Genomic DNA, 12,626 nt, shown 5'->3' on the forward strand with positions numbered 1-12,626 from the left:
CCTCTCTCTCTCTCTCTCTCTCTCTCTCTTTAAACGACGAGCCGTTTCTCAACATGAAGTTCGGCAAGAGTTTGAGCAGCCAGATCGACGAGACCCTGCCGGAATGGCGCGACAAGTTCCTCTCCTACAAGGAGCTCAAGAAGCGCCTCAAGCTCATCGAGCCCAAGGACGCCTCCACCCGCCCCGCCAAGCGCCCCAGGCTCGACGGCGACGCTCCTCCGGACGACATGTCGTCCGAGGAGATCAATTTCATTCAGCTCCTCGAGGACGAGCTCGAGAAGTTCAATTCCTTCTTCGTCGAGAAGGAAGAAGAGTATATCATTAGACTGAAGGTACAGTTCGTCCTAACAGATTTAGTTTCTTCTCGGAAAATTTGTCGTTTTCTAAATTTAGAAATGAATTTTGAAGATTTTTCATGTAGAATACTAAGAAAACGACGTCGTATATTCTATGATTATGAATGAGCCTGCAGAAACTGAGCATGAAATCTGTGATCTCCGTTTAATATGACGGCAGTTACTGATTTTGGCGGTTTGCCGTTGCTCTTTCCTCAGCCGCACGTTACTTCATGTGCGTGAGTGGCTGCCACCTGTCACTTTGAGCTGGTTCGCACCACTCTTTATGAGAGGCGGGTGCTTTTTGGGGGAGTACATTCCGTTAGTGTAAAATAAACGCCGTGAACGAATGCTAACCTGCGCCCTGTTCTGGGTTTCTTGTGCATTGGTTAAAGCTAGTGTGATGTTGGGACAGTTTCTCATTGTTTGTGTTTATAAATTGCAGGAAATACAAGACAGTGTGGCGAAAGCGAAGCATTCGACTGAAGAGGTTATGAAGATACGCAAGGAGATTGTGGATTTCCATGGAGAGATGGTTTTGTTGGAGAATTACAGTGCCCTGAACTATACAGGTATTGATTTTTTTTTCTTTCGTTATCAAACCTTTGCAGTGGAGTAGTATATGGTTTCGTTAGCGTTGTACGTGCTTGAGTTATATAATGAGGCATTCAGGTTCTTACGTTGGGTTCTTAAACTTGTGGTGAGAGCCTTGTTACCTGCAATTTGGCATTAAGGCTTTGAGGAACATGTTAGTAAGAAATAAAGATTTGTGCTTTGGTAGTAACAATAACTTCATATTAGCTCCTTGCTCTCTTGTGTCAACATGTAGCAGAATGATAGCTACTTAGGAGCACTAGAGAGATTGGTATGGTCCGTATGGACCAGTTATGCAGAACATTATATTGTTTAGTTTTCTTTATCAAAGAAGTTTGACAAAATTAGTGACTTAAATATTTTAATCTACTCAGAAAGTTGTCGTCTAATATGCGTACTTTTATCGAAAGAGATGAAAACGGGTTTGACAGACGGATTTTGCCTGATATGTATATGAGTTCTGTTAATGGTGTGTAATCTGTTTGTTAATGGTAGTGTAATCTGTTTGTTAACGGATTTTGCCTGATTTTAACTTGATATGTTAATGGTAGTGTAATCTGTTTGTTAGCGTTAACATACGTGTCGCATTATACAGAGCGTACATGTTAGCGTTAACATTACTTCCGCCATTATTTTTGTCCTATATACTTAATCTGTATGTTACCGTTAACATTGTATTCTACTTATATATGTCTGCCTTATAATGGAATATTTATTTATACAATGTAAATGTTTGCTGCCTTCCTTTGGGTAGAAACGATGTAGTTTGGTCCCTTGAATTTATATTTGGTGGATCTTAGAGCCTTTTGGTACTTGTAGTCTACTGTTATTTGAAATCTTTGGTATTGAAAGCTTCATTGAATTCTTTTTACAGGACTGGTAAAGATACTCAAGAAGTACGACAAAAGAACAGGTGCTCTTATGCGCTTGCCCTTTATTCAGAAGGTCCTGCAACAACCTTTCTTCACTACTGACTTGCTCTACAAGCTTGTGAAGGAGTGCGAGTGCACACTTGATCAGCTGTTTGCAATGTGTGAACCGCCAGCTTCAAATGAAGCATCTGATGATGGGGATGATGGTCCCTCGACTTCCAAGAGTGATGGACTTAGCAGAGTGAACAAGGAACTTGCAGAGATAGAGTACATCGAGAGCTTGTACATGAAAAGCACTATATCAGCGTTGCGAGCTTTGAAAGAAATTAGAAGTGGAAGTTCCACTGTGAGTGCATTTTCATTGCCACCACTGCAATTAAGTGGTTTAGATGAAGATGCCTGGAAAAAGGTTCCTGTTCTGGAACAGCTTGCTAAGTAGTTAGGCTATATATGCAAATGAAACAGGGGACTAGTTTGTCCCTCTTTTCTATTTTTGTCATTCTGCAATGCATACTTTATATACTAACACCAATGTAAAATCCATACTCTTAAATGTAATGAATTCAGTAGAATTTGATAAAGTTGTGTATAAGAATCTCTTTGGTCTATTAGCTTAATAGGCTTCCTTTCATATGACATATCATAACCTAGCGTCTATATGATCAACAACTTTTGCTTAAGAAACTAAGAGAATGGCACCAAGTGCGTCCATGCAGTAGGCAACAGCCATGTAACTAGCACTAACTAAAACAAGCAATCTTATTCAACAGACGAGTTCATAAACTTCGGAACCCGAACTCTCAATTCCCAGTGAAGGCCTATGCTTGGATCTCTTGGATCTCCTACCAATGCCCAGTAAGAGCCTACTGTTGAATCTCCTTCAAGTACATACCTGTGAAAAACATAATAAACATTATGTAAATATCTCAGCCTTTTCTTTTTCTAATGTAGAATTATGATATGATATGATGGAAGAGAGAAATGAGAGTATATATTTAGCTTACTCGGTGCAGTCCATGTCTTCCGGGATAGGTACCAGCGGAAGCTTTACAGAAACATGACAGGAGGAGAGGAGAATACAAAGTGGAGTTATGTTGAGAATCCCATTCATCTGTAAATCCTTTAAACAGTAACATAGGTTCATCTGAGTTATTTTATTGCCGAGGGACGCCGCAGCTTCACAGCAAGCTGGTGTAGGTTTTGAAGGATGTACAGGAAAGCAAGGATCCAACAAGTCCAAGGAAAGGTGACATGTCCCAGGTACCGGAAAAGGCCACGATCCGGCAGAGGTCCAAGAAACCCTAACGAGCAGGAGTTTCACAATGGTGGTGATCATGTTGGGTAGAGGTAGCATGTTTGGTCTCATTTCTAATGGTCTCATACAACTAAGATGTAGGTGTTTGGTGTTTGTTTTGGCTGTGTTTTAGACCTATATACACGATAGTAACGTAGAATATGTATGAGACTGATTAACCTAACTCTATCAATCATGGGAATTGAATGTGATGCTGTGATTGCTGTCACATACTACTCATGCCTGCATCGATCAACAGAAGGTTTCAGGAAAAAAAAGAAAAAAAAGAAAAAGGAAACAAGCTAGGAACAAGTGAATCATAAAAAGGAGTTGCTATAATCTATTTGTACTCCATCAACACACTACAGAAAAGTAGAAAACTACAAGGTCTTGAGATCGATCGAGGCCTAATTTGATAAGTTCTGTATAATAATCTCTTTGGCCTAATAGCAGTAATATTCTCATCGAAAAATTGAAAGCTCTTGTTCTTGATCTGGATTTGGTTCTGAAGCTAACGATGTCGGTTACTTGATTAAGATATATATATATATATATATATATATTTATATATTTACCAAAATCTAATGATGATTAAACAACTGTTAAAAGCAAGTTTGTAGTCGTATGGATCGAATAGATATTTTTAACTCCATAACAGATGCATGAAGTTGAACTCCAGCTGTTGTGAGACTTTGTTTCGCTAATAAAATGGTTCCCTAGCCTGTTTCAATCCTATGATGAATCCATATCTCTTTGTTCCTTCCACTCACATTACTGTGACGTATACAAGTGCTGTACTTGAATCATGAACTAATGTGATTAAGGCACTCAAAAGTGCAGCACTAAATCAGATCAAGCCTAACAATTTGCATGCAAACGTTTCCATGCGAAAGCAGGAAAGCGAAAGCATATGTGAAACCAAATCAAGGAGAAAAGCCGAAAGCACTTGAAACCACAAACAACAACATAGCTATAGGGAAAAAAACGCGTGGAGGGATAAAGCTAAAGAATCAAAGAAAACCAGAGAGGCCTATTCGATTAGTCCATTACCTCAAATTCATATACAACAAGCATATATACAGTGAAATCCACTTATAAAAGTTTGTGTACAGCCCCACACGTTCCACTAATGAAAGGATTTGCGGGCCTAAAATCATTTATAAACAGACTAGTGCTTCATGATTTAGTATATAGTGAAGAGTAAACTAGCTATTGACACTCAACTGTGTTTGGTGTTTTTCTTCTTCATTGTAGAGATATGAAAGAGTCAATTTTCTTTGTCATTCTGGTGATGATCTTGCCTGTGAAAGGCCAACTGAAAACCGGGTTTTACTCGTCTTCATGTCCGAAAGTGGAGGACATTGTCCGGTCCACGGTTGAGTCATACTACAACAAAGATCCTACTATTGCAGCTGGCTTGCTTAGGCTTCACTTCCATGACTGCTTTGTGCAGGTTTTGTAAAAAAAAATTTGTAAAATTAAATTTGTACATTTTGGAGTTAATTGGTTAGTGTTCTTTCTGATTGATGCTTGTGTTGTGGTGCAGGGTTGTGATGCTTCGATTTTGATTAAGGGCACCTCCGCGGAGAGAAATGCATTGCCGAATCTGGGGTTGAAAGGATTTGAAGTTATTGATGATGCAAAGGCACAACTAGAGGCCTCGTGCCCTGGAATTGTTTCATGTGCTGATATAGTTGCATTGGCTGCTCGTGATTCTGTTGACTTGGTAACATAACTCTATACGCTTCACTGGTCCAAATAACTGTGTTATAAAACAGTACTAAAAGCATCTACGGTTTATATTTCAGAGTGACGGTCCAAGCTGGAGAGTACCTACCGGAAGAAGAGACGGCAGGATCTCTTCTTCTTCTCAGGCATCGAATTTGCCATCTCCTCTAGATTCCATTGCCATCCAAAGGCAGAAATTTGCTGCTAAAGGACTTGACGATCACGATCTTGTAACTTTAGTTGGTAAGACTCATTGTTACTAGTAACTACCAATGAGAGCTACGGCTAGTTTGGTCCTGAGGTAACAAGGTGCTTGACAACTTATATTCAGTAAAATTTCAAACAGTGTTAATGGTAGTAGATCATTATCTAAGCATCTTACTTTCAAATTGTCCTCAAAGTTGGTCATTTATGTGTGTACAAAAATGCTATTTAGTTGAGATTGAATTATTTTCATGCAGGGGCACATACCATTGGCCAAACGGACTGCTTATTTTTCAGGTACCGCCTGTACAACTTCACAGCTACCGGAAATTCTGACCCAACCATTAGCCAAGCATCTCTAGCACAACTCCAAGCTCTCTGCCCCAAAGATGGCGATGGCTCCAAACGTGTGGCATTGGATAAAGGTAGCCAGACCAAGTTTGATGCAAATTTCTTCAAGAATGTGAGGGATGGCAATGCAGTTCTCGAGTCAGATCAGAGGCTCTTGGGTGATGCCACGACGCGCAACATACTGCAAAACTATGCCGGAAGCATAAGGGGATTGCTAGGGTTTAGATTTGACCTTGAGTTCCCAAAAGCCATGATCAAAATGAGCAGCATTGATGTGAAAATTGGTGCTGATGGAGAGATTAGGAAAGTGTGCTCCAAGTTCAACTAAACACTACAAAGGGGTGATTTTATTAATGGAAAATAAATGTGTAGAGGTGAATCATACCTTCAACTGTATCCAAGCCTTGTCTACATGTATATCACTTTGGATGAACACTATATAGACTCACTTTGGAAGTTTGGATAAACTTGGAGTAAAAGTTTCTGTTCTTTGGATGTATAGTTTTTGTTCATTGATGTGCCAAAGACATGTAAATTAAAGTTGAAACTGCCCCAATCCCTTTCTAGCTTTTACAAAGATGTTATCTTGGAAGTTAAGTTGAGTTCTAGTTTTCAGAATGGTTCAACTTCTAAAATTATAACCTCAGTTGATCTTCAGATGCATCTTGATTTGCTACTGTGGAAAAAAAGTGGGGAATAGTTCATCTTGAATGTAGGCTTGTCACCTGCCTACTTTTCATTATTTGTGGCCATTGGAGCTGATCCTTCATTGTCGCTGTTCCTGGTTGAATAGAATCACCCTAATCTGGATTCCTTTGTTTTAGATCATGCAATGTGTAATTCAACTTCTGCTAGCATTAACTTGTAGCTGTTAGTATTTTTCCATTTACTTAATTCATGTGCTGATATACTTGTTTCATGTGCCAAGGCACAACTAGAGGCTTTGTGTCCTGGAATTGTTTCATGTGCTGATTTACTTGCATTGGCCAACATATACTTGCTATATGTTGTTATAAATTACTAGCTCAAATCTACAGACCATGTGCATGTAAAGTTGTAAACCAATGCTAAATTATCTCTATCAATAAGTTAGGAGCATACATGCTTGCAATTTCACCAGTAAGCCATTCCAGTCCATACTCTTTTTGCTCATGGAACTGCAATTCCCTTCCTTGCAAGTCCTGTTTACTTTTTTGCTCCTTGTGATTGTGGTACTGCAATTAAGGAAGAGAGGCCATAAAAACAACTCCTCTTCTCCAAATCTACCACCAGGGCCATGGAAGCTACCATTTATTGGAAACATACACCAGCTCATTGGCGCTCTACCCCATCGTAGACTCGGAGACTTGGCCAAGCAACATGGACCTCTTATGCACCTGAGGATCGGACAAGTATCCGCCGTAGTTGTTTCATCAGCAAAGTTCGCCAAAGAGGTGATGGAAACACATGATATTATCTTTGCATCAAGGCCTGAGGTCATTGCTACAAGACTCTTTTCATATGATTATACAAATATTACATTTGGTCCATATAGTGATTACTGGAGAAGACTACGTAAAATTTGCAAGAAGGAGCTCTTAAGTGCCAAGCGGGTTCAGTCTTACCGGCCTATTAGGGAAAAAGGGGTACTGAATCTCATCAAATGGATTGGTTCAAGAGCAGGATCACCTATTAATCTTACGCAGAAAGTTATGTCTTCCACATATAGCATCACTTCAGAAGCAGCCTTTGGTAATCAATGCAAAGATCAAGAAGAGTTCATAGATGTGATGAAGCAAGTTATCAAAGCAGCATCAGGCTTCAATGTGGTAGATGTTTTTCCTTGTTTCAAGATACTTCATATGATAAGTGGAGTGCAGCAAAAACTTGAGAGGCTTCACAAAAAATCTGATAGAATTATGGAAAACATCATCAAAGAACATATACAAGCTACAACAACAACGAAAAGTGACGATGAGGCTCAAGTACAGGAAGATCTGGTAGATGTTCTCCTAGGATTTCACGACCCTTCTGGTGGCCATGAGTTTTCTTTAACCACTGATAACATCAAAGCAATTATCTTGGTAAGTATAGACACGCACATGTACATACTTGAGATATCTTGATTCAATAATCCAAAATACTTGAGCTTGTTTTTGACAAGATCCTTTTCTTTCTTTACAAGTGTAATCAATTCGAACTAGATATTAGGCTTTCATCCATTAACAACTTAATCATTTTCAGGATATATTTACAGCAGGGAGTGAGACATCATCTACAACTGTAGATTGGACGATGTCAGAATTGATAAGACACCCTAAAATCATGAAAAGGGTACAAGATGAGGTGAGGGAAGTGTTCAACAGAACACAGCAAATAAACGAAACAAGCATCAGAGAGATGAAATATTTGAAGTTGGTTATTCAAGAGTCACTGAGGTTACACCCTTCTGTTCCCCTGTTACTCCCAAGAGAATGTGGAGAGAGGTGTGAGATTGATGGATATGAAATACCTGTCAAAACAAAGGTAATCGTGAATGCTTGGGCAATCGGAAGAGATCCCAATTATTGGAGTGAGCCAGAGACCTTTAATCCGGAGAGATTTCTTGATAGCTCTATTAGCTACCATGGAACAAACTTTGATTATATCCCATTTGGTGCTGGAAGGAGAATATGCCCTGGCATGTTATATGGTATGGCTAACGTTGAGCTCCCATTAGCAATGTTGTTATACCATTTTGATTGGAAACTCCCCAATGTAATGAAGAATGAAGACTTGGACATGGCTGAGGAGTTCGGCGTTATAGTCTACAGAAAACATGATCTGCATTTGATTCCCACTCCATATCATCGTGTACCTTTAAACTAAAGTTACAGAAAACTGACCACCAAGCTTCTTTCAATCCAAGTCGAGCCCTTCAGTGCTGGAACTACCATGCATGGATATCAAGTCAAGTAGTCAACAATATATGCCGATTTCATGGCTCCGGTGCAAAACGAAGAAGAAAAGAATGATATCACCAGAAAACCGAAATCGACGTCCTTCCAATCTTATTCGCAGGATTCCTCATTAGTCATTACCCACATTTCTGTAATTCGTTTACTTAGTTTTGATGCTTTGCTGTACAAGATCCATACAGGATCTTCTAGGGTTTATTCATTACCCAGCTTTCTGTAATTCCTTTACCCAACTAGTTTATGCATTTTCTTCTCTGAAAATAAAGAAGGGGATTTTGCACCAACAATGTCTCGATGATCATGATCTTGTGACTCTTTGTTACTACCGAAGGGGCTATGGCTTGTTGGTCTTGAAGTAATGAGGTGCTTGATAATATGTCAGTAAACACCAAATGACTTGGTTTGCAATATCTATATGGTAGAATTTGGGAAGTATCTTGTTCAAGGAGTTTAGTTTTTCACAGAAGATTCAAGCACCTCAATTCCAACCAGTCGTGATATAATGCTATAGATATAATTATTTTCTCATGCAGGGGCACAAACGGACTGCTTATTTTTCAGTTACCGGCTGTACAACTTCACAGCTACCGGAAATTCTGATCCAATCATAAGCCGAGCATCTCTAGAACAACTTCAATCTCTCTTCACAGCTAAAGATTCCTAAAGAAAAAAAAAATTGAGTCAATAGAAACTAAAGAAATTGAGTCAAGCAAAAAATAAATAAATAACAGACTAGTGCCGCTAATTGAGCTGAAGATTCCCAGAAAAACAAAAAAAAAAGTTGAGTCAAGCAAACAAAAGAAAATCGAGTCAAGCAAAAAAATAAAATATAGTGCCAGTTATTGAGCTGAAGATTCCCAAAGAAAACAAAAAAAAACAAATTGAGTACAGAGAACACAAGAAATTGGGTCGAGGCAAAAAATAATTTGTCTATGAGCACAATACCACCAGCTGTTATTGGGCTGTTTTGTTCAAGCCCATGGATAAAAATGTCAAAAAAAGAATCGACGCCTGAGAGATTCGAACTCTCGCGGGGAAACCCCATGTACTTAGCAGGCACACGCCTTAACCACTCGGCCAAAGCGTCGTCGTTGTTCAATATCTTCTCCAAATACTTATATACTAATTCTAACCCATCAACATACAGTATAATCATAGCACTCGGGTTTGAAACAATTAAATCACATTTTGCTCTCCTACAAAATGAAACTACTAATCATAGACTCACCGATAATGCCAAGTTGCCAACATTACCTATTGTAATATGGATTATACATAAAACGATGATAGGTACAAATCATTACTCGTTATGTTTTATTTTTTTTTAAAGTTAGAGATCGATGGTCACCGAGATACATTGTTGGATAATCGTGTAAGTTTGTAGGTTCAGTCGGTAAACATTTTTCTTTTCGACGACGACGAGTGATAAGCATTTACAAACTAGAGAAAAGGACATCCAATCTCTCTTTCATTTTCGGACTAAGCACAGAATCGAGTCAGAAGACTGTTCCACACTCCTCCACAACAAACTCCCCCGTCCACAAAAATACCCACAGCTCCCAAAACGACGCCGTTCACCCCCTGACCCTCTCCCGTCGTCTCTATCCCACCAGTAAACTAAACCATTAAAACACAGAAAGCTCAAACCCAAAACCACACCCTTTATCCAATCCAAACATTGAAAATTCTTGATACAATACAAATCACAGACACCCCCATACTCCACCATCATCTCACTTCGATAATTCCAATACAATACTCCATCGCTTTGCCTTGAAGACTACGTGACGCAGCTCCTCAAGCCACCCCCCATAAAACACTCTTTATTTTAGTCCCACAAATCTCCGTACACGCTACAGAAGTCTCTCAGAGCCTTTCTTACTCTTCTGGGTCTTCAAGCAATATGGCTTCTTTAACCCCAATATCCCAATCCCAGTCCCTCTTCAACAAACCCCAGCTCAAGTTCAAACTACCGTCGTCAGATTTCTTGCCCAAAAGTTTCACGGTCTCGTTTTCCAAGATGAACCCCACTATGCCCATGAAGTCCGCCGCCGGAGTGGTGTCGGCGACGACGGCGGAGATGCCGCCGAAGAAGAGGTACCCGGGAGAGGGGAAGGGGTTTGTGGAGGAGATGAGATTTGTGGCGATGAAGCTGCACACGAGAGACCAGGCTAAGGAGGGTGAGAAGGAGGTGAAGGAGCCTCAGGAGAAGGCGGTGGCTAAGTGGGACCCAACGGTGGAGGGGTACTTGAAGTTTCTGGTGGATAGCAAGCTGGTGTATGATACGCTTGAAGGGATTGTTGACAGGGCTCCCTTCCCTTCTTGTGAGTTGGTAGAAGCTTTTTTAATGTGCTTTAAGTTTTAACAGTTAAAAATACTTGGGAGTGTGTGATTGTGCATCGAGAAGTTTTGATTGATCATTATTGTTTATGTACAATCTTCACGTAGTGATACTGGAATAGGTCTACCAATGAGTTAGAGTTCACGAGCTAGCAGTTGCTTTCAATAAGTTGCAGATGTTGCGAGACAGAATTTTTGTTCCTGTTAATTTCGATTTGTGTATGTTAATGTGTCTTTATCAAATAACGTTATGTTAAGATGCTGCATCGGTCTTACTATCATACATATAGCACTTGGGTTGTATTGTATAATCAGAGGATCGATCAGGCTTTCCGTTTAGTCCTTTTATTACTTGGGAAATATGGTCGTTGCCTGAAGTATTGGACATGCTACTTGTTTTGGAAACATGTTCTGTGTTAATTGTAATGGCATTGTTATCTTGGCAAACATCTGATATTCTGTGTCCTGTACTGTTACTATACTGAGCTCTAATGTGTAATGTTGTTATGTGGTCTTTTGGATGTAGATGCTGAGTTTAGAGATACTGGATTGGAAAGGTCTGAAAAGTTGGCCAAAGATTTGGAGTGGTTCAAGGAGCAAGGTCATGCTATACCAGAACCTTCTGCTCCTGGTATCACCTATGCTGAATATCTCAAGGAATTGTCAGAGAAGGATCCTCAAGCATTTCTCTGCCACTTCTACAATATATACTTTGCTCATTCAGCCGGTGGTCGAATGATTGGGAAAAAGGTATACAACTAATGCTTCATATTGCTTGAACTATCATTATTCATATGGGTATATCGTTTTTAAGTGTGTGGAGCTGGTTCAGTGTCTGATCTAGGGGACTGGGTGATATGTTTTATTTGTTGATGTGACTTTAGGGAAACAGGTTTTGATTGCACAGGGTTAGCTTTTGACTTTCATAACATGATAGTTAATTGTAGATAAAAGATGTAGTTATGTGCAGTAAAGAATAAGGGATCTCAAACTGCATCTGGTTGTCTTTCAGTTTAAGTTTTTAACAGATGTTCTTTTGTTCTTCCCTTACTTCAGGTGGCTGAAATGATCCTCGACAAGAAAGATTTAGAATTCTATAAATGGGATGGTGAACTTTCCCAATTGTTGCAGAACGTAAGGGAGAAATTGAACAAAGTTGCGGAGGTAAATTCCTTGCGTTTTGATTGCAAACCATTTCTTGTCTGCATCTGTTGGCTTGATCTGACTATATTTATTTCATTGTGTATCAGAGCTGGACGAGGGAGGAAAAGAACCATTGCTTGGAAGAAACTGAGAAATCATTCAAACATTCAGGAGAAATTCTCCGTCTAATATTGTCATGATAGCGTTGTTGTTGCTGCTGCTGCTGCTGCTGTTGTGATATTGTGTTTCTATTAGCGCACACTAGATGTTGTAAGCCTTGACCTTGGAGACATCGGATAAGTTACGTTGCTATAGAAAAACAATTGTTCATTATGTAAATACGATCCTATCACGCCTTTATATTTATGAAATCCATTTTCTTTTTTTATCTTTAGTTTGATGTATCACTTGTGAACTTCTTAATCACTGTGTATACACTGAAACAAAAATTCTAGGAGAATGACTACACTAGTGCTGTCGCACACTTCTCTACCTTCTTGGTGCTCCTAGAGCTACTAGGAGTTGTTCTTATACAGTAACCATAACACCAGCTGCTCTTAAACTGTTAAGCATCTTACACCTACGATCATAAGGTTGTAACAGCTGCAGTTAAGCTGCAGCTGTTACAATTTACATTTAGTGTAAAAATCAACGGTTGAGAAGGTTTATTAGTTATACGTCTTCGATCTGAACAACTGTGAACATATTTTGTAACGATTTCTATATGGTTTTACAGTCATCTGAACGATATTCTCATCCAGGACTCTGTTTATTCGACTAGAAGAAACTAATTACAAAAAATAACCACTAAGTTAAGATAATCAAAATC

General features: G+C 39.4%; 4 protein-coding genes and 1 non-coding gene across 5 annotated transcripts; 4 read left to right on the plus strand and 1 right to left on the minus strand.

The window, feature by feature from the left end:
* The first annotated feature begins 1 nt into the window (after position 1).
* On the plus strand, positions 2-2,431 carry LOC101295850 (SPX domain-containing protein 1-like). Its single transcript, XM_004287269.1, has 3 exons — positions 2-332; positions 781-907; positions 1,804-2,431. The coding sequence occupies exons 1-3, from the start codon at positions 54-56 to the stop codon at positions 2,238-2,240; spliced, it is 843 nt and encodes a 280-aa protein (XP_004287317.1). The 5' UTR covers positions 2-53; the 3' UTR covers positions 2,241-2,431.
* A 1,891-nt stretch (positions 2,432-4,322) lies between these two features.
* LOC101296138 (peroxidase 25-like) lies at positions 4,323-5,842 on the plus strand. Its single transcript, XM_004287270.1, has 4 exons — positions 4,323-4,548; positions 4,642-4,821; positions 4,904-5,066; positions 5,285-5,842. Exons 1-4 carry the CDS (start codon positions 4,354-4,356, stop codon positions 5,704-5,706), a joined length of 960 nt encoding a protein of 319 aa, XP_004287318.1. The 5' UTR covers positions 4,323-4,353; the 3' UTR covers positions 5,707-5,842.
* A 687-nt stretch (positions 5,843-6,529) lies between these two features.
* LOC101297586 (cytochrome P450 71D11-like) lies at positions 6,530-8,225 on the plus strand. The gene is made up of 2 exons (XM_004288755.1): positions 6,530-7,441; positions 7,602-8,225. The coding sequence occupies exons 1-2, from the start codon at positions 6,530-6,532 to the stop codon at positions 8,223-8,225; spliced, it is 1,536 nt and encodes a 511-aa protein (XP_004288803.1).
* Positions 8,226-9,319: 1,094 nt separating this feature from the next.
* On the minus strand, positions 9,320-9,401 carry TRNAS-GCU. The gene has a single exon. It is a non-coding gene; the product is annotated as a tRNA-Ser (tRNA).
* A 469-nt stretch (positions 9,402-9,870) lies between these two features.
* Positions 9,871-12,189, plus strand: LOC101296421 (heme oxygenase 1, chloroplastic-like). Its single transcript, XM_004287271.1, has 4 exons — positions 9,871-10,638; positions 11,181-11,404; positions 11,711-11,818; positions 11,905-12,189. Exons 1-4 carry the CDS (start codon positions 10,218-10,220, stop codon positions 11,995-11,997), a joined length of 846 nt encoding a protein of 281 aa, XP_004287319.1. The 5' UTR covers positions 9,871-10,217; the 3' UTR covers positions 11,998-12,189.
* Positions 12,190-12,626: the final 437 nt, after the last annotated feature.

This window comes from Fragaria vesca, linkage group LG1, assembly GCF_000184155.1.
Source record: "Fragaria vesca subsp. vesca linkage group LG1, FraVesHawaii_1.0, whole genome shotgun sequence".
In the NCBI taxonomy this organism is placed as follows: domain Eukaryota; kingdom Viridiplantae; phylum Streptophyta; class Magnoliopsida; order Rosales; family Rosaceae; genus Fragaria; species Fragaria vesca.

Coding starts and splice junctions, on each gene's coding strand:
- LOC101295850 (XM_004287269.1), top strand. CDS start 54: ATGAAGTTCGGCAAGAGTTTGAGCAGCCAGATCGACGAGACCCTGCCG. Junction 333..780: donor AGTATATCATTAGACTGAAG/GTACAGTTCGTC, acceptor TATAAATTGCAG/GAAATACAAGACAGTGTGGC. Junction 908..1,803: donor CAGTGCCCTGAACTATACAG/GTATTGATTTTT, acceptor TTCTTTTTACAG/GACTGGTAAAGATACTCAAG.
- LOC101296138 (XM_004287270.1), top strand. CDS start 4,354: ATGAAAGAGTCAATTTTCTTTGTCATTCTGGTGATGATCTTGCCTGTG. Junction 4,822..4,903: donor CTCGTGATTCTGTTGACTTG/GTAACATAACTC, acceptor TTTATATTTCAG/AGTGACGGTCCAAGCTGGAG. Junction 5,067..5,284: donor CGATCTTGTAACTTTAGTTG/GTAAGACTCATT, acceptor ATTTTCATGCAG/GGGCACATACCATTGGCCAA.
- LOC101297586 (XM_004288755.1), top strand. CDS start 6,530: ATGGAACTGCAATTCCCTTCCTTGCAAGTCCTGTTTACTTTTTTGCTC. Junction 7,442..7,601: donor ACATCAAAGCAATTATCTTG/GTAAGTATAGAC, acceptor AATCATTTTCAG/GATATATTTACAGCAGGGAG.
- LOC101296421 (XM_004287271.1), top strand. CDS start 10,218: ATGGCTTCTTTAACCCCAATATCCCAATCCCAGTCCCTCTTCAACAAA. Junction 11,405..11,710: donor GTCGAATGATTGGGAAAAAG/GTATACAACTAA, acceptor CCCTTACTTCAG/GTGGCTGAAATGATCCTCGA. Junction 11,819..11,904: donor AATTGAACAAAGTTGCGGAG/GTAAATTCCTTG, acceptor ATTGTGTATCAG/AGCTGGACGAGGGAGGAAAA.